General features: G+C 40.4%; 1 protein-coding gene across 1 annotated transcript in view; it reads right to left on the bottom strand.

Moving 5' to 3' along the window:
• The window catches only part of HPSE2 (heparanase 2 (inactive)), a 541,826-nt gene that overhangs the window by 164,735 nt on the left and 355,320 nt on the right, over positions 1–21,771 (bottom strand). Inside the window, exon 4 of the mRNA XM_033941874.1 lies at positions 9,175–9,348. Within this exon, the coding sequence (XP_033797765.1) occupies positions 9,175–9,348 (174 nt within the window). The remainder of the gene's footprint in view (positions 1–9,174; positions 9,349–21,771) is intronic.

Raw genomic sequence — 21,771 nt, 5'->3', positions numbered from 1 at the left:
GCCTTCAGGCCAAATGTCCATAGCTTACTCCTCAGGCAGATGCCCTCCAGCTTCCGCTGTGTTTTAATGTACAGTGCTCTAGAAATGATTAGGAGGAGTCGTAGTCCACTTGCTCAGGGATTTCCTCCTCCATCTGACTCAACAGGGGCTGTGTACGGCTTAGGTCCTGCCCTCTTTCCTCTCTCCTTACCTTGGGCTTCAAGGCATACTGCTTATTTTCCCAAGGGAACTGGGATTGGTCTAAAACCTGGCTACAGCTCTGAAAGTGGCGTCCCTCTTTCAGGATACTGCTCCCAGGCTTACAGGAGTTCCCTCCCTGGGTTTGGGCTGGTTTTTACTTCTCCCAAAGGATCTATCCCTAGCTCAGGGCAAAACTGGTGCAGTGACCCTAACTTCTTGCACATCCCAATACACATAAATTTGTGGATGTATTTTAGAACAGGTTTTATATCAATAGATCCTCTTCTAAAGCATTAGTGGAACTTGAGATGCCCCCATCTGAACATCGCAGTTCTAGTTTGTACATCCTTTCTAAAATGCCACTCAATATGTCTAATGGAATTTTTGTCTCAAAAGCATACATGTAGCACAGTTTACAAATTCTTTAATTTGTAAAAAATAACTTCAAGTCAAACTTTATTCTTTCTTTCCCATGCCCCCAGTATATCTACTGTCTTTCAAACTTTTTATCAATTTTCATCAATCACACAGTACAAAACATACAATTTAGAATAGAGAATGACACGGTGACAAAATTCATCACTATTCCCGTCCCCGCAGATAACCCGGGAAACCATCTTCATGTCATTTTTTAAGGAGAGAGGAAAGAATCAGAGTATAATTGGGCACAGCCACTGACCCACAAGCTTTGCTTTGAAGAATGCTGGTGTAGAAGAACTGAGGTTGAGAAAGACACTAAAGAATGACAGTCTCTGGTATCCAGAGCAGATATTGTGATGTCATAATGCCTCATTCCACCAGTGCCTAAGAGCCAATCACATCAGTGATGTCACAATGGCTTCATTATCCTTGGCTCACATAAGAATCAGAGTATGAATGGCCACAACCACTGACTCTCAAGCTTTGCTTTGAAGAATGCTGGTGTAGAAAGACAGGTTGAAATAGACACTAGAAAATGACATGGGATTATTTCCCGCGGTTATCCGCGGGGATGGTAACGGTGATGAATTTTGTCACCGTGTCATTCTCTAATTTAGAACAAAAGTCCTCATACCCCTTTACCACCTCCTGCCTAGCAATACCATCCTTCACACACCCTATTAAAGAAACAGGGATCCTTTTACTAAGCTGTGCTAGCGGTTTAAGCACACGCGCTAGACGCTAACGCCTCCATTGAGCTGGCATTAGTTTTTCCGCATAGCGCGGGGGCAGCACGGGCTAATCTGCAGTACGTGCTAAAAACGCTAGCGCAGCTTAGTAAAAGGAGCCCTTAATCTTTATCATATTTCTTCAAGAGTATCACATATATCATGAATTGAAAATTAAATTTGCAGCATCGTACTTTGCTGATAAACATCATTTTTTTTTTTCTCTAAATTGCTATATCTTTTTTCCAGGAAGTACTCATCTATTTATTTTTTATAAGATGTGATGTAAAGCCAAATTACTTACCTGTACTAGGTTCATAGGCAGTAGGATGGATGGCATCACCAATGGAGTCCAGTGCAAAAAAAGCTTCTCCAACTTAGATGTATTCAGAAGCTTTTGAGAAGCCTACCAAAACTAGGATTGTTCAGCCCCAAAATATTTGTTTTGTATCCCATGTTGTTTGCAGCATTATTCATTTTGTTTTGTTTTGGATAGTAATCATTTTCAATTCAATGTTGTTTAAGAGGTACCCTCTTTGCAAAGTGTATGCTCTGTTTGCAAAGAAGGAGCAATTTTTGGAAATACTGTAGTATATTCTAATCCTGCCTGTTTTCATTTGTTAATGACACGCAACAACATGAGATATGTTGTTAACAGTTTCTATATTGTTGCAAATAACAGCCCATTCATGAATGAATGCCACTTCATGCCTACAGCTGTTGCTCAGAATTGCCTCAGTCTTTATTCAAGAACATAAGAATAGCCTTACAGGGTCAGACCAATGGCCCATCAAGCCCAGTAGCCTGGTCTCACGGTGGCCAATCCAGGTCACTAGTACCTGGCCAAAACCCAAGGTGTAGCAATATTCCATGCTACCAATACAGGTCAAGCAATGGCTTCCCCGTGTCTTTCTCAATAACAGGCTATGGACTTTTCCTCCAGGAACTTGTCCAAACCTTTCATAAAACCAGCTACGCTATCCGCTCTTACCACATCCTTTGGCAACGCATTCCAGAGCTTAACTATTCTCTGAGTGAAAAAAATTTCCTCCTATTGGTTTTAAAAGTATTTCCCTGTAACTTCATCGAGTGTTCCTTAGTCTCTGTAATTTTTGATGGAGCGAAAAATCGATCCACTTGTACCCGTTCTACTCCACTCAGGATTTTGTAGACTTCAATCCTATCTCCCCTCAGCTGTCTCTTTTCCAAGCTGAAGAGCCCTAACCATTTTAGTCTTTACTCCTAAGAGAGGAGTTCCATCCCCTTTACCATCTTGGTCACTCTTCTTTGAACCTTTTCTAGCACCACTATATCTTTCTTGAGATAAGGAGACCAGAACTGAATGCAATACTCCAAATGAGGTCTCACCATGGAGCGATAAAGGGGCATTATGACATTCTTAGAACATAAGAACATAAGAACATAAGAAGTTGCCTCCGCTGAGGCAGACCATAGGTCCATCCTGCTCAGCGGTCCGCTCCTGCGGCGGCCCATCAGGCCCATTGCCTGAGCAATGGTCTATACCTATCTATACCCCCCAATCCCTTTTTCTTCTAGGAATCTATCCAAACCTTCTTTGAAACCATTTAATGTTTTCTTGTCTACAACAGCCTCTGGAAGCGCGTTCCATGTGTCCACCACCCTCTGAGTGAAAAAGAACTTCCTAGCGTTTGTTCTGAACCTGTCCCCCTTCAATTTCTCCCAATGCCCCCTTGTGCTTGTGGTGCCCCTTAATTTGAAAAATCTGTCCCTGTCTTAGTCTTGTTAATCATCCCTTTTTAAATAATTCACAGCATCCTGTTTGCTTTTTTGGCTGCTGCCGCACATTCGGCGGAAAGGTTCAACGTATTGTCTAGAATGATACCCAGATCCTTTTCTTGGGCGCTTAACCCCAAGGTGGACCCTAGCATCCAGTAACTGTGATTCAGGTTATTCTTCCCAATGTGCATCAGAGTAGAATACAGCTCCTTGGGAAGAAGGGTGAGTAGTATATGAGGATTTGTGTTTTGCTGTCTATGAAGAGCACCTGCTACAAGTAAGTAACTTGCTATTCTACCTGTTCTCAGAGAAAATCAAGTCCTCATCAATGAAACCTCCTAGCTACAAGTTACCCTGAATGTAAAAGATAGGTGTACTATATAGCTCCAGTATAAGGAGGAAGGATTGAGACAACCAGGTTTTACTCTCATTGAAAGCAACAAAAGTAAAACCTGGATGTCTTAATCCATCCTTCTTTTTCTGGAGTCATATGGTAACCCCAGTAAAAGAGGAAATAACCATGAAATAAGCATATTAGGTTTAAGTTAGCTTACTTTGTATTTAAAGCTCTTTATGGTCAAAATTCTGAGGGGGCCTCTGAACTGCTAGCTATTCCTTATAGAAAAAATTATTCTTTTTGGTGAACTTTTCAAACAGGTTACCCCTTTTCCAAGAATGTTCATTAAAAATCCTTATGTGATCAAATCAAAAGTTTGAAATACTGTGCCTAATGAATTGAGACAAATTTCAACATACATTTTAGAAAGGTTTTCAGAGCCTATCCTTTTGAAGATTTAATATAATTTCATATGCATTTTATTATTTCGTTTTATATGTTATTGTAACTGACTTATTGTAAACTGTTACAAATCCTTTTAGGAATTTGGACAGAATATACGAGAGTGTGCTGAAAAGTTCTCAGTCCAACCAAAAAGTGAATGATGTGGTTATGGTTCAATTAATGATTTGATATAATGTCAAAAAATAGAATTTCATTTCTACTGATTGGCACTTGGCAAAATAAGATAACACTATTCAGCTAAAGTGGCTAAATGACACACAGAATGTAGGAAGTTGGTTGGTAGGGCTGAGAAGTTTTCAGCACTCCTTCTTAAAACATGGATAGAATCGAAAGGTCCTGCAAAAGGTAGGTAACAATATATTTTTTGGTGGCAACTAGCCTTTTTCATATCTTTCCTGTTTTTTTTAAGGGCTCACGGAGGATGCAGTTGGATTCTAACTCCCAAAGAGATTCTGGAGGACAGACTCACCAAATATCTGTCATATTGGGAGCCTTTTTCTAAACAGTAGTGAGATGTAAATGTATGGGCAAAAGCCCATGTCACAGCTGTGCAAATTTCCTCCAGGGACCACAGATGTGTATCCATAACTCTCAGATACCAAAATCCACAGAGAAAACCAAACAGAAAATAAAGAAAGAAAAGAAAACAAGTGATATAGAGGACCGGAAGGGGTATCAGATAACCCGGCACACAAAGATTGGGTGCTGGGGGTAATTCCTCATTTAACCCCACGGAACCTCCACCACCTAATATTTTTTATATATATATTTTTTAAAGTATTACTTGACTGTGTTGCTCATTTCTAGATACTTATTATCACTGTTGCGTTGCTACATTGTATAACTAGTAACCATTACTTAGCTTTAGCTTGCTGATAACAAAATAATCTTTCCCCTGAACGCCAACGCGTTTCGGTGTCCTTTCTCAAGGCGACCTGGGGAGTTTTGAATTAAATATCACTGCATACCACCAACCGGCTGCAAACAGTCAAGTAATACTTTAAAAAAATATATATATAAAAAATATTAGGTGGTGGAGGTTCCGTGGGGTTAAATGAGGAATTACCCCCAGCACCCAATCTTTGTGTGCCGGGTTATCTGATACCCCTTCCGGTCCTCTATATCACTTGTTTTCTTTTCTTTCTTTATTTTCTGTTTGGTTTTCTCTGTGGATTTTGGTATCTGATTTTTACTGATAACATCACAGTAACAAGTTTGTGGAGTATCCATAACTCTGACATTTGAAAGGAAACTCTGCAATGAGAGGGCATAGGATGAAGTTAAGAGGTGATAGGCTCTGGAGTAATCTGAGGAAATACTTTTTTACAGAAAGAGTGGTAGATGCATGGAACAGTCTCCCGGAAGAGGTGGTGGAAACAGAGACTGTGTCTGAATTCAAGTGGGCCTGGGATAGGAACGTGGGATCTCTTGGAGAGAGAAAGAGATAATGGTTACTGTGGATGGGCAGACTAGATGGGCCATTTGGCCTTTATCTGCTTTGATTGTATGTGAGAGACTTGGATGTGATTGGATGTGATAATCTTAAGGTGGCCAAACAGGTTGAAAAGGTGATGGCGAAAGCTAGAAGGAAGCTTTGTTGCATAGAGAGAGCTATGGCCAGTAGGATAAAGGAGGTATTGATGCCTCTGTATAAGACTCTGGTGAAACCTCATTTAGAATATTGTGTACAATTCTGGAGGCCGCACCTTCAAAAAGATATAAAAAGGATGGAGTCAGTCCAGAGGAAGGCTATTAAAACGGTGTGTGGTCTTCGTGAGAAAGATCTCAATCTGTATACTTTGGAGGAAAAGTGGGAGAGGGTAGATATGATAGACATTTAAATACCTATGTAATATAAATGTGCATGAGTCGAGTCTCTTTCATTTGAAAGGAAACTCTGCAATGAGAGGGAAAAGGATGAAGTTAAGAGGTGATAGGCTCCAGAGTAATCTGAGGAAATACTTTTTTACGGAAAGGGTGGTAGATGCGTAGAACAATCTCCCGAAAGAGGTGGTAGAAATAGAGACTGTGTCTGAATTCAAGAGAGCCTTTATCTGTCGTCATGTTTCTATGAGATTTGACTTGCCTGGACATAAGTGAAGGAAATGTAGTCTTCTGGCCAATTGGATACAGTGTGTTTGGAAATTGGTAGCCCTTGATTTATTAGGGTAAATATAAACAAAAGCTGGGTGGAATTTCTAAAAGCTGTAGTCTGCTCCAAATTGAAGCTTAAGGCTTGTTTGCAATTCAAAGCATACAAGCTACTTTTTATCTTTGTGGGCAAAGGCCTAGGGAGAAATATTGGCAGTATGATTGATGGATTAAGATGGAATTTCAAAATAATCTTACAGAGGAGGATGAATGTGCTTCCCTCCTATTCTTGTAAAATTTTATATAAGGTAGATCAGCTACTAGAGCCTGGAGCTTACTTGCTCTGTGCACTGAAGTCACTGTCTGCAAAAAATAACTTTTCAGGTCAGGAACTTCGAATCACAAGTGTCCAATGGCTCAAAAGGAGCTTTCATTTGTTGGGCTACAAAAACCCCCAAACATTAAATTCCCATGACACTACTGCAGGCCTGATTGGAGGCTTCAATAGAAGCAAGCTCTCCATGAAGCAAAAAGTAAAGGTTGTGCAGAGATGATTTTACCTTCTTCATAGTGGTGATATGCACTAATTGCTCTAAGGCAGGGGATGCCTAAAAGGTCGATCGCGATCGACCAGTGGATCACAAAGGCAACACGAGTCGATTGCGGAGCCCATTCCGGGCTCGGTGATAGACTCACGCCATAAACAGGATGTAGAAGCTCTGGGTCGACCAGTCTTCCTCTCCCTGATGTCAATTCTGATGTCATAGAGGAAGTTCTGGGCCAGCCAATCGCTGCCTGGCTGGCCCGGAACTTCCTCTCCAATGTCAGAATTGACATCGGGGAGAGGAAGGCTGGTAGGCTTCTATGTTGGGAAGTAGGGAGAGCTTGGGGGCCTGTTCCCCGATGGTGGCAGCAGTGGCTTGGGGAAGGAGAAAGAAAGAAAGGGGGTAGGCAGGAAGACAGAAAGAAAGAAGGGAAACAGAAAGAAAGAACGTGGAACAGGGAGAGAGAAAGAAAGGGGGCAGGAAGACAGAAAGACAGACAGAAAGAATGAAGGTGCAGGGAGAAAGAAAGAAAGGGGAGGGGGGCAGGGAGAGAGGAAAAAAAAGTTGGGGGAGAGAATGAGGTCTGGAGGCGAGGAAGCATACAGTAGGCTGAAAGAAGGGAAGAAATATTGGATACAAGTCAGAAGAAGAAAGTGCAACCAGAGGCTCATGAAATCACCAGACAACAAAGCTAGGAAAATGATTTTATTTTCAATTTAGTGATCAAAATGTGTCCGTTTTGAGAGTTTATATCTGCTGTCTACATTTTGCATTATGGCCCCCTTTTACTAAACCGCAATAGCGTTTTTTAGCGCAGGGAGCCTATGAGCGTCGAGAGCAGCACGGGGCATTCAGCGCAGCTCATTATGCTAAAAACTGCTATCGCAGTTTAGTAAATAGGGAGGGGGGTATATTTGTCTATTTTTGTATAGTTGTTACTGAGGTGACATTGCATAAAGTCATCTGCCTTGGCCTCTTTGAAAAACCCCGGGAATATAAATGATAATTAACATTTTCTCTGTGTACAGTGTGCTTTGTGTTTTAAAATTTTTTTTATTGTTGTTAGATCATTTTGAGTTGGTCATTTTAAAAGTAGCTCACAAGCCCAAAAAGTGTGGGCACCCTTTCTCTAAGGTATACCCCAATGGAGTTGGTTTTCAAGCTAAGTTCAGATAATTGTTGGAAGTATTCAAGCAGTTTTTGTATGGTAGAGATGGATCTGACATCAAATCAGTCAAGTTCTTATCACAGAATCTGTCAGGCTTATAGTCAGAATCCTAGGAGTGTTCAGTATCAGATGCTGATAAATACTCCATAGGAGATGTTCAGATTTCTGCCTGTCTTGATCTCTGCACAACCAAATGATTAGAACTTGAATAAAAACATCAACACACTGATGTTCTCTGATGTCTTAGTGAAGCTTCTTCTCTAATGTATTAGAGATGGACATTGGTGAAGTAGACCTGCAATCCTTTGAGGCCTCAGTGTTAATGTATCTCCTCCAGGCAGTGTGCGGGTCTTGAAGATCAGCTAGATCTCCTGATGCACCATCATCAACAGTGTTGAAGCCAAAAAATCACATCAATCAAATAATCAGTCCAGATGCTCATCAGATTATTTTAACCCACTGTTTCTCAAAGGTTGCCAATCTCAAAGGTGCAGAGAGTACAGCAGGCATGACCATATCCTCCAGAATCAACTGAGGTATATCAAAGACTTAGTTTTGGATTCCTGGAGGCTGTTGCATTCTCTTCAGTACTGAACAATCTTCAATGCGAAGATGCTTTAAAGACAACTGCCACTTCAGAGCCTTGATGCTCTCAACATTGTGCTCCAATCAGGTATGATGTCAATGGACCCTGACCTCCACTCAGTATTCAACATCATGAGCTTTCAATGTTGAAAAAGACAAGAACAAATCTTTCCTCTTTATTAGGCAGAAGTTGGAGGATGTCCAATCCCAGTGACCTCTATCAATGTTCAATGTTGAAACTAAGCAATGTATTTTCAATGCCAACACATCCCCAGTATCCAATGTAGCTCCTAGACCCATGGAGACCAATTTCTCCAGTGCCAGTATTGATGAACCAGACTTCAAAGAATCAAAAATGTATTCACACTGCTTCTCTTAACCAAGAATACCTCTCTTTGACATCTAAGGACACAAGAACTGCAAGGCAATGACAGGGTTAAAAAAATTTAAATCAAATAAAATTAGAAAAATCCAGTTTTACATTGTCTGCCTGGCTCCGCAGAAAAACATAGACTGAGGTAATCCTTGCATGATAGCAGCAGGTTGAAAGTTATGTGCATGGATGGTAGGTTTCTTAAAAGCTTTTGGATGCATTTAAGGTGGAGAAGGTTACCCTTGCCAGGCTCCGTCAGTGACATCACCCATTGGTGAGGACGTGATATCCTGTTTGTACTCAAAGAATGAATACTACACTTTTAAATGATTTCCATTGTCTTTTCAGCTGTTCAAAACAGAATCTCCCAGATAACACTTTGAAAGAGTGGATTCTTCATGTTGCATGCTAACTATGATCTGTGAGTGAGCTGAATGGTTTATGGGTTCCCTTCTGCTGGTTTTTCCCTGTCCCTCTAAAATGTTAAATTATATTACAGAATCGGTAAAATATATTCCTCTTACCATTTCCAAGTTCCCATGAAATATTGTATTTTTTGCTTGCACTGTATTTCAGGAGGCTAAGCACGTTGGAGCTATTCCAGGTGTTATCAGGTTTTCGACGGAGTGCATTGAGCCCGAAAATCAGATGGAGTCCAGAGCAGTCTACAAAGTTATAGAGTTTGTCTAGAGACCTGGCTGGGAAAAAAACAAAAAACAAAAAAAAAACATGCTTGCATCGTAACTCTTATTAACAATTCAAACAAACTCCATGCTAAATTATATATGAGATAATGTATAAAGCTACCATGATGGACACAAAGGGGCAAATTCTCTAAAGGACATCTATAAGTTAGGCATCATTTAGATGTCCAGCAGCACAATGCTAAGCGTGATTCTATTAAACATAGATGCACAATAGAGAATCACACTCAGTGGCGCTCAGTAAATTTAAGTGTGTCTATATAGTTTGGTATGCTTTATAGAATCTACTTTTAGGCGTCGCATAGATGTCTTTACAACATCTATAATGTTATTGTGTATTAGCATTTTGACGTTATTAGAATGGTGATTTTATGCTGTTTTTTTACATTAAAATAGTATGCAGTCTATCCCCCCTCTTCTACGAAATCATGCTAGCGTTTTTTAGTGTGGGGAGCTGCACTGAATGGCCCACGCTGCTCCCGACGCTCATAGGAACTCAATGAGCATCGGGAGCAGTGCAGGTCATTCAGCACAGCTCTCTGTGCTAAAAAACGCTAGCGCGGTTACGTAGAAGAGGGGATATGTTTAATACTTGGGATTTGAACCCATGACCTGTAGAAAATGGAAGCAGGGCCTTTGACTACTGTGCCACATGCATTTCCTTTTTGGTAGGGATTCCTGCCAAGTGAGATGATACCTTAGGAGATCATAACCATCTCAGGGAAAAAATGTTTCCCTCTGGACCCTGGAAAGGGCAGAGTGCAAATGTAAATGGCAAAGTTCACAACCCATACTTCCTTATGAGACCAAAAAGAAGCAGTCACAATAATGTCAATATTGTGCATCAGATATGTCTACTTGCTCTGAGCCACAGCCATTGTGAACAGGGTTTCTCTTCTTATTTTCTTAAACTTTGGGAATGAGATTTAGTATGCAATATCATGTGGGAATGAGGTTTAGTAAGCAAGATCATGTGCTATGCTTGAGTAATGCATTTATTAAACATCTTTTTTGATTATTATTAAGGAGTCCTCTTTATATCAAAAAATAGGTTTACTATTACATTACATTAGTGATTTTCATGTGCTTTGCTTAAGTAATGCATTATTAAACTTCTTTTTCCATTATTATTAAATAGGAGTCCTCTTTACCCCCCAAATAGAATCCATTTACCTAAATGTGGATGCCTCCTGCACACCTAAGTGATGCCTAAGTCGTGTCCACCTAACTCGTGCCCAACTAGCACCCAACTAATGCTCAAAAGTAGACCTGGTTTTGCAACGACTACATTTTAGGCAAAAATATAGCTGCGTTAGGACACTCAGCGCCATGCAATTCTGTATTAAAACCATGCCCACGCCTATCCCGTTAGGCGCGGCTTTTTCTGATGGGCATCTACGAAATTCTGGATGCCTATTTTGTGAATCGCACACAACCTTTGGACATCTAACTTTTAATTATTGCTTGTTACAGTCATTAGTTGGGCTTATTATCTAATTTGTTTGGATTCAAAAGTTTCTGGATGTCCACATTATGTATGCCTAACTTAGTTTAGGTGTCCTTTACAGAATTTACCCCAAATTGTTTACAGTGAAAGAAATAAAATCATGAAGAGAAAACATTTCCTAGGAAAACACAGTTGCTTATATCTAATTGGTGTTTTCTATAGACAGCAGGGTAAATCACACACATAAATAGGTAACATCATCCAGTGGTACCAGGATAGAGTATCTCAGAATTTAAAAAAGTGCTAGAAAAACCTCTGAGCACATGGGCACCTTTCAGCATTTCTCATCACTGTAGTGGTACCTGAATTAATATTCAAGCTTAGCATAACTTTCAAGGAGGTGGGAAGGATTGTATGTCTGATTTATCCAGCTCTCTACAGAGAACACTTGCAACAGGTAAGCAACTTTGTTTCTTCATTGTGAAGCAGGATAAATCATCCACACGCAAGCGGGTTCTCCTAAGCTGAGGGTTGCAGAAGTGTATATCCTCACCTGAGAGAGACTTTGCAGATTCTGTGTTCCTCATTTGGATAGTGCCATCATTTGAAAGCTTCATCAAACCAGATTACAGTACTTACTAGTTCTGGAAGAGTTGAGGCCACTATGTAAAAATGTTCTTTAGCTCAAGGATATGACAGAGCGTTTGGCCCTTTTGAATGTACAGTAGATTTGACCATCTTAGAATGATGAGAAATCTGGGAACTTTCTGAACCCGGTAGAGTCAACCTTGTTAATAAACTAAACAGGGAAGGGAGTCTCCCACATTCTCATCTTTACATTCTTGTTGATTCAGTCAACCTGTATTGTTAAACCTTCTCTAGAACTCTTGGCCCTATTGAGCTGACTTTTGCTTTTTTGCCATAGCCAGCATGCTCATTCACTTAAGTTTAGTTCTGGTATTTAACATAATCTGTATACTCAGCTACTGAGTATACAGATTATGTTAAATACCAGAACTAAACTTAAGTGAATGAGCATGCTGGCTATGGCAAAAAAGCAAAAGTCAGCTCAATAGGGCCAAGAGTTCTAGAGAAGGTTTAACAATACAGGTTGACTGAATCAACAAGAATGTAAAGATGAGATGGTCAAATCTACTGTACATTCAAAAGGGCACAATATGGACAGTGTGGTGAGTGTACATGCAATATATGTTAAGTTTAGGCTTGATATTTAGCAGGCATAAAACAAACATATAACATGTCCAGATAGCAGCTGAATTTCACTGCTATAGAGATCATTTTTAGACTCAGCCTTGCCCATTCCCTAACCTGGTCCACAAAAATATGGGTAATATCTGGTCATTTATATGATTGAAATGGCCTGATGTGATCTGTATATTTGTTTACAACTTCATAGTATGTAAGACCTTTGAAATATTTTGATACCTACCAGACAGGACTTATAAAAAAACTTGGCTTTCTTTCACACTACAAAGAAATTTAAACTGCTTTGTCACCTTTCTGTCTTTCTGTGAAACTATCACTGGAATGCTTTCATGTTTCCCTTATGCAGTATACTGTATTCTGATATTTGTCAACATTTGCTTCTTTCTGATCTGAAGAAGGGGTTACCTTTGAAAGCTAATCATAAATGCATTGTTAGTTCAATAAAAAAAGTATTACTTTATTTTCTTTATGTTTTTGTTTTATTTCTATATATTATCTTGTGTGCAAAAATAGGGATAAATATACTGCAAAACCCTCTGTGTAGGACAATCCTTCTCTAACAATTTATCACAGAGTTTACATTGCAAAACATATTCATCAAATAAGAAAATATAATTTTTTTTGTGAAGTGCTCAAACCTACCACCTAAGTGCTCAATAGATTCAGGCAACAGTAGCACATAAGACCATCACAGCACTCCAAAAGTCCCTTACCACCCGAAAAAAACATCTAATAACACCAAAATTACTTATCTGTGCCTTATTTCTTTCGGCGGTGTTTATGCAGCCCCAAAGAGGTATTTGTATCTAATGATTCTAGTTTGGTAATGTTTATCTATTTTTGAATGTTTAAGGATTGTCAATTTGAAGTCTGTCAGTGGCACTTTAATACTGTATGAGTTGGATATTTGACTGGGAGCATTCCTTCGAGCAGTCTACATTCCAGGAGTGAACACCTTAGCAGACAAGTTAAGCAGAATTCTACTTCCACACAAAGACAGGAAGAAGCTGAGGCCGAAAAGAAGAAGAAGATAGATAAGGCTGGGGAAGGTAGAAATGGGAGATTCAAGTGGGTGAAAGTCAAGGGAAAACAGGAAACTGTGTAAGGATTGAGACAGAGGCAGGGAATTGTAGAACTAATTATGTAGGAGTAGGAATTGGAAAGATTGTAAAATAGATGAAAGGTGAAAAAGGGAACACTGCATCGATAAGAGCCTTGATGGAGTGGCACAATTCAACCAGTGGAACTGTTGCAAGCAAGGTAGATGATATGACACTTGAAGTTGTTGGAAGGGAATCCACTCTTTATTGTTATAAAGTTGACATAATGACCATATGCCTGCGTTTTGCCAGAATTTATTTGTTTCCCTTGAATTAGGAGCTTGAATGTTTAAGGATAACTTAAACAAAATCCGAGCATTAACCATTAGGTGGAAATGGGGTCATATTTCTTTAAGCAGCTGGGGTACCTCCCACAAAACATCTCTCGCTGAAATGAATGGCATGTCTTAGCAGTATGCAGATTATTGTACCGTGTATGTTGTGCATTTGGCTGAAAATCTAATCCTGGGGGTTACAAAAATTCTTGCAATGTTGCACTTGTGGGTTGTAGTGATAAATCCACCTGTTGTCTGTATTGAAGGCATTCAGGGCTGCTGATGTTTAAAGCTGTTTACTTCGTATTCAGCAATTACAGTAATAAAGAATGTGGAAAATAAAAGGTGTTCTGCCTTATTAAGCATTAGAGCCCAATGGCATGGGGCGGTCTTTTTTAATATCCATTCCATGAACATTTGCTGAAGTGACGCCGTGATGCTAAAAATGCACAAAATTTGTGGTGGCTAAATCTCCCTTAAATTCATGGCCAACAGTTGTGAGACCATTAGAGTTCAGAGCTAGCTGAGGGCCAGTCTGGAAATAACAAATAGCAGACAAGATCTTGACCGAGTCAGAATATAAGCAAGCAGATCAAGTCCTTTTCGTTTCAAAGCAGAAACCTCCTATGTTTTACTGCAACCAGAGTCTTAGGCCAAGTAGTCCTTGAGTTGCCAGAAGGTTCACAGTGTCATTTGTAAAAGCTGGAGGTGAGGGATCAATCAGTTCTATAGAAGCATAGTTATCAGGTCAGGAATCGGGCTCATTCCCTCTAGTTCTTCAGCCTTCCCTGTGCTGAAGCTTTAGTGTTCTAGCCAGAGTACTAGTCTGCTTCCCCAAACCGTTCATTGTTCATACCTCACCAACAGCCTGATATTATTTCAATCATAGGCAACTTCAAGCAACCAATAAGTTTCACTCAAGCTCAATGATTTTATGGTACGAATACTAAAAGGGAACTTTAAGACAATCCACCAGCATAAAACCTTTGAAATCAAAATGATAAAATATTTTGACCCCTACCAGACAGGACTTAACAGAGATTTAGGCTTCCTTTCTCACTACACAGACATTTAAAACTGCTCTGCCATCTCTCTGTCTCCTGCCCACTCACCCATCCCTCCCTATTCCTATCCCTATCCCTAAAATGCTTTCATGTTTTCCTTATATATCCTGATATTTGTCAACATTTGCTTATTTCTGATCTGAAGAAGAAGGGTTACCTTCCAAAAGCTCATTATAAAATGCATTGAGTTAGTCCAATAAAAAAAGGTATCATCTTATTTCCTTTGGGGTTTTTTTTGTTTTTTTCCTTTATAGTACCATCAGGCAGGGCAGATTCTATAAAAACAGCAAGTGATGCCAGATCATCCCTGAAGCAAAAGGCACTTTATATTTTACAGTCAGGTCTGCTTCTTCTAAGTTGACCTATTCAAAATCCCTTTGTAAAGAGTCTTAGCTCCAAGCATTGGATCAGGCCAGGATGCCCCAGACCCTGCCCCCATAATAGTACTAATTGTAATGCCATTTTTCCCATTCATTTTTCATATATATATACACAATATAATCTTATTAACACATAATGGCTAACCACAAAATTAAACTACACAAAGCACACTGTATTCTTCTCAACATTCATTCCTACCAGAACACCTGGCCTTAGTCACACATGCAGAACACAGATAACCCCTATGCAAATGCAAGACCACAAACTAAAAGTACTAATATATACAAATGAAACCCTAAGATGCAAGATACTACATGCAGTACAACTCCTGAGAAATAGAAACAAATGCATTTCTTCCTGAACAGTGCAAATTATAGACAGCAGATGCAAATTTTCAAAACTGACACATTTCAATCACTATATTCAAAGTCCCTTTGTACAGAGTCTTAACTCCAAGTAGTTTGATGTAGGATAGGATTGGTTAGTATGTTTTATGCAATCTGATTTTATATCTATGTTATAGTTGTTATAGTGTTACATTTTATTTTGTATGTTAACACTTAACTCACCCTGGATAAGGATGGGCGATAAATAAACAAACAAACAAACATTGGATCAGGTAGTCTTCCCGGCAACCACTTTTTAAGGCTGAAGGCTCCTTAGAGACATGGTTATTGACCCTGACACTAGATCCATTCCTTCCAGCACCTCAGCTTTCCATGTAGAGAAGATCTATTCTAATGGCCAGAGCACAGGTCTGCCTCATAAACCACTAGTTGCCTGTTCTGACAGTAGTGGGCTTTCTTAAATATAAAGATGGCAATTTCCAAAGCCATTCATATTGGTAAAACAGTGGTTTCCTTGTGGAAATCAGCTATCTGAAAATTGCCAATTGTGTTTAGGAATATGTATTCCACAACATACAAATATTTACCCACTTTTAGAAGAAGCATTCCTTGGGGCAGGGTTTAGGTAGGATTCCAAACAACTTGTGTATACTTTTAAATCTAAATGTACACATTGTATTAATAGAAAAAGCTCCTGCAAAAAAAAGTAATTGCAAAGGTCTGTGGGTAATTTTTCTTTCTGCAATATCCAACATGAACGTATGTGCATACTTTCATTTTGAAAACTAGTGCAAAGACTGTGGGTATTACGTGCTTGCACACTTTGGGGGGGGGGGGGAACTCTATAAATGGCACTCACAATTTGGCACTGGAAAAAATGGCACTAAGCGCCAGTGGCGTACCTAGCATATGTGGCACCTGGGGCTCATCATTTTTTGACAAACCTCCCCCATCTGTATGAAAAACATGATTTTTAGTAACAATCCACACGTCACACAAGAGTGTATCTAGGAAAAGACAGCATCTTACATATTGCAGTGAGCAGTACATCAATATACCCATTGTAAAACTAAACAAGCCAGACTAGTACAGATCAATCCTACACAGTCAATCCTAACAGAAAAACATGTCTTTTCGAACACTGAAAACACCTTCGCCTAGTATGGAATCACAAACTAACCCCTCCCCCTTTTACATAACTGTAGTGTAGTTTTTAGCCATGGTGGTAACAGCTCAGATGCCAACACTAAAAAACGCTCTACAGTTTTGTAAATGGGGAGATAGAATAAAAATACGTAGACAAAGATTAAACTGAAGCACCAAGAAGCTGGACTCTGCATAGAATGCAACACCACAGAAATAGCGATGCATCTCCCCTAAAGCAAAAAAAAAATAAATAAAAATTTCTACTTTGTCTTCTCTGGTTTCTGCTTTCCTCATCTTCTTGTCACTCTCTTCCTTTAATCCACTGTCTACCCTCTCTCTGCCCCTTCTATATGGCATCTTCTCTCCTATTCACCTTCCAGAAACTTTATGCCCCCCCCCCTTCTGCGGTCCACTCCCCTCCGACATCACTTACCTCTTCCAGAGCAGAGGCAGCAGAAGTAGTCATCGCAGGACCTTCGTGCACTTCAGCGCAGCTGCCGTATTTATTCCAGAGCAGAGTCGGCAGCCGCACTGAGGTGCCATTTTCAGCAGTGCGGGAGCTTCTGGACCCAGACGGCTGTGCACCCTCTTGGAGGGCATATGCCCTTCATAGAATAATGCTTAGCATCAATTTTCATCTCCAGTTCTGGGCACCAAACTTACACTAGATGAAACCTGGTATACAAGTTGGGCACAGATCTCTATATTCGCTAATACTGCACAAAATAATTGGTTGAAACACCCTGACCCATCCATGCCCCTCCCATGGCCTTAACCCCTTTAGTGTTGTAGTCTATGTGATTTGGTAATCCAGCATTATACTGTAGAATAGTAATCTTAATTGGTGCTAATTAATGTCAATAATTGGTCATTAGTCTCCAGTTATTGCTCGTTTATCCAAATAAGTTGCACGTGTATCTTAAATCGGCACCCAAATTTGGGTGCCATATGCATAATCCAGGGGTTTGCCTCCTAGAGCTAGATTTACCAAAAGGTGTTACCACATGACTGCACAATATCACATGTTAAAAATACATTAGTTATTGCAAGCCCCATTTTATGCCATAAGACTTATTTATCATAGCATATATCATGACATTAGCATATGCTAGCACACTTTAGTAGATCTAGCCCTTAATGTGCTAAAAGAGAATAGTGAACAGCAATGTATGCAATTTTTAAGCACTTAATGCCAATATTTAGCAAGAGTTAATTGCATGGGAACAGCCACCAACCGGTTAATTTGCATCTCAGCGGCTAACTGTACATTTTCAGCAGCATTTAACCAGTTATCAGCACTGAAAAATAAGATGAAGTTGTGGGAGTTCTGGGGGTGTGACCAGGCTTAGCAGGCAAACAAGGCTGCATAAAAAGCAAGCCTATCTTTCCCTATTAAATCATGGCTGGTTAAGTCTGAATATCACGTTAACCGGCCCTGTGCTATCCTGCATTGAAAAACTCAGATATTCAATGCTGGTCACCATAAACAGCCCAGCATTGAATATCCAGGTTTAATGTCAGCGTTGGGTAGTCAGTGCATTGCCAACTACATATCATGCGGTAAACTCTTATTTAGAAGAACCTGAAAAGAATAAATTCATCACATGCAGGAGGTTATTTATGTATTTATTGGGTTATTTAGCCCATTCTCCCAAGAAGCTCTCCTTTGCTCCACAGTCCTCCCCTGAAAGGGATATTAACCCAGCCAGACATATTATATTAATAATTAAGATGAGGATGGGAGTAAATGACTGTTTAATGTAATAATTGTATAGTTATTAGTGCGTTCTATGCAGTATTTATGATTTACCAATTGTATTGCACTATCAAAGTTTGAAAATCAATAAAGATTTAAACAAAACAAAACCAAAAAAACCCCAGCTAGACAAACAACTTTTCTCCACATCCCTGGTGTTTCTACACTGTGTTTAGATTCATTTCAGCACATCGCAAGGTAAGTCTCAGCAGTTTCATTTTTCCTTCAGTAGCTTCCATTATTTTCTGTGGGTGGAAACATTTATTTTTCTTTTCCTCCCGTGAATAAATCACTGAAGCCAACCTATGCCATCCTCTTTATTATTCCTTTTTACTGGAATGCAATAAGAAAAATTCCATGGAAAGATTTGGAAAAATGTTATGTTGTAAAGATTGTGCAACTTTTAAAGAGGCAGGAGAGTGTGATGTAGTGGTTAGAGCTACAGCCTCAGCACCCTGAGGTTGTGGGTTCAAACCCTGTGCTGCTCCTTGTGACCTTTGGCAAGTCACTTAATCCCCTATTGCAGTGGCATAGCGAGGGTAGGTGGCGCCCCCGTGCCCTCCTCTCTATCCCCACCTGCTTCTTCCCTATCCCCAAGCCACATTTGTGCCTTATCTTCTCCTGTAGTTCTTTAAATCTTCACCAGCGTGAGCAGCTTCTCTGGCCTGCTGCTCGCGCCAGTATTAGCTTTCCCTCTGATGTCACTTCCTGGCCCAGGAAGTGATTTAAGAGGGGAGCTAGGCCAGCGCGAGCAGTAGGCCAGAGAAGTTGCTTGCATTGGAGAAGATTTAAAGAGGTACAGGGGTGGGAGGAGGGAGGGCATGAGTGTGGCGTAGGGGGAGCTTGTTCCCCCACCAAGATGGTGCCCAGGGTGATCTACCCCTGCCCCATGCCCCCTCCTTACCGTACCACTGCTCCACTGCCCCATGTACATTAGATAGATTGTGAGCCTACCTGGATAAATAGGGAAAATGCTTGAAGTACCTGTATGTAAACTGCTTTGAGTGTGGTTGTAAAAACTACAAAAAGGTGGTATATAAGTCCCAATTCCTTTCCCTTTTCCACGGTCATTACTGCATATTGTGGCACTTGACTTGCAAAAGAGACTGCCAAATCTGCTTTTAAAGATAGCCTTCCCAATACACTCAATGAACACACATGAAGTGGAGAAAGCTTCATCCAGGGCTAGACAAATCATGGGCTGTATCCATAGAAGTTTCGCCAGCCGTAAGCTCGAGGTCATAATGCCGTTGTACAGATCCATGGTGAGACCCCATCTGGAATACTGTGTACAATTCTGGAGGCCGCATTATCAAAAAGATGTGCGGAGAGTTGAGTCGGTTCAGCGAATGGCCACCAGGATGGTCTGAGGTCTTAAGGTTCTCCCGTATGAGGAACGACTGGGTAAGTTGCAGCTGTACTCACTCGAGGAACGCAGAGAGAGGAGAGACATGATCGAGACGTTCAAATATGTCAAGGGCCGTATCGAGGTGGAAGAGGATCTCTTTTTCCTTAAAGGACCCCCGGCAACAAGAGGGCATCCGTTGAAAATCAGGGGTGGGAAATTTCATGGCGACACCAGAAAATATTTCTTCACTGAAAGGGTGGTTGATCGCTGAAATAATCTTTCACAACAGATAATTGAGGCCAGCAGCATGCCAGATTTTAAGAAAAGATGGGATTGGCATGTGGGATCTCTTCATGGAGGTAGTTAGGGGGTGGGCCATTAGTGTGGGCAGACTAGATAGGCCGTGACCCTTTTCTGCCGTCATGTTCTATGTTTCTATGTTTCTATGAATCTCCCTCTGAGTTTTCATACCTACATTACTGAGATCTATACTGCACCCACACTCCAGTAGTCATACCTATCCTTCATGCTCACTCATCACTAAACTAACACAAACACACACAGGAGTTATTCCAAAAGAAAAGCTTTTATTATAAACAAAACACAAGTGGGGTATTCCCCTCTTCCTGAGAGAAGTGGGAATTTGAAGAAGGCAGAAAATGGAAATGGATGGTGGCCATATTCAGGTACCTTTATTTGCAGGACAGGTTACAGCTTCTGCCCCACACTGGGGGCCCCATTCTCCTTTCTCACTGATTCTGCAAGTGAAGCACCAACATGTATGGGTGAGACTGAAAGATAAAAAATATGGAAATACAATCAGGATGCCTCACAGACACCATAGAAAATAGCAAGTGGAGATCAGGAAAGAATGCAACATATAAGGCCATGCCTTCCATAGTCAACCCTAGGTGGTGGCAGTTGTCAGTAAAAGCCAAGAATTGTGCATGTGCAGGACATATGTGAATGTTAAGTGTCACTACAGCAGATAGCTGCAGGGGCAGTTATTATTTAATCCAGCAGGAAGTAGTAACAGGTTATCCTTGGCCCACCAAGCTTCCCTGCTAGTTCTAGGAGATCAGATTTGTTTAGGTTGGGGGAAAGAAGAAATCCACTTTGCCAGTTGGTCCCTATTATTTATATATTGCTCTCCAATCAGTATTGTATTGCAGAGAATGGAGACATTCAGCTTACACATCCATCTTCAGCCAGAAGAAAAATGTCTTACACATTTGAAATCATACATGATTAGTCAGCAAACCATCTTAGATGTTTTAGATTGATGAATATAACTTTAAACATGCCACTTTATGGGTTTTAAAATAAAATGTTTTTCTGTTGGTTGAAAACTGACCTGAACGTAAAATATTTTTATTTGCCTGACATCACAAACTCACTATGTCAGCTCTTACCCAATCCATGGTTTTCATGGAACAGAAGCAATTTCTTATAATGCTGTTGGCTGACCTAAAGCTGGCACCAATTTGAAAAAGCACCCTTCACATACTGTAAAAAGCAGGGGGGAGGGGCATACACCTTTTTTAAAACTTAGAGAGGGGCATAATAAAAGGAACGTCTAACTCCGTTTTCATCTAAGTCGCAAGTCGTCTAAAGTAAAACACAGCCTAGGACACATTTTCGAAAAATACATCCAAATTTTTTTTTGTTTCGTAAATCGTCTAAGTATACGTCCTGCCGATCTGATCGTCCAAGTCGCTAAATCGTCCATCTTTATATCACATTTTCGTCCAACTTTTCGTCCAAATCAAAAATGCCTAGAACAAGCCCTGTTGGATGTGGGCGGGGTCTGCAAAGTGATGGACTGAACACCCAGACATGGCACCTAAATAGTGGGGTACCTTACAGGGCACTGCTGTGAACTTCACAAAAAGGGTGCTATGTCATCATCTCACTACAGCTCCCTTATAGGTCATGGTGAACCCCCCAAACCACCTTCAGAATCCCCTAGACCCACTTATCTACCACCCTAATAGCCCTTATGGCTGCAGGAGCCACTTATATGTCAGTACAAAAGGGTTTTGGGGTGTATAGGGGAGTGCACATGTTTCAGTATCAATGCAGTGATTACAAGGGCTTATGGCATGGGGCCTCCTCTCCATGGGTCCATAACAATGTTCCCTCTAAGGATTGATGAGGTGTGTGCAAAAAAAAAAAAAATGCATGAGCAACAAGTTACATACTCCACAAATTTATGAGCAGGCGCGGAGGACGAGTGCCCATGAGATTGTGGGAGGGTTAAATACTCAAAACTTAGAAGAATAACAATTTACTTAAAGTTTTTGCTTCGCCAGCTTTCTGGTATCTT

Source organism: Geotrypetes seraphini, chromosome 4, assembly GCF_902459505.1.
Source record: "Geotrypetes seraphini chromosome 4, aGeoSer1.1, whole genome shotgun sequence".
Classification (NCBI taxonomy): domain Eukaryota; kingdom Metazoa; phylum Chordata; class Amphibia; order Gymnophiona; family Dermophiidae; genus Geotrypetes; species Geotrypetes seraphini.
Note: the sequence above shows the minus strand (reverse complement) of the source record. Positions and strands in the feature narration are given on the sequence as shown.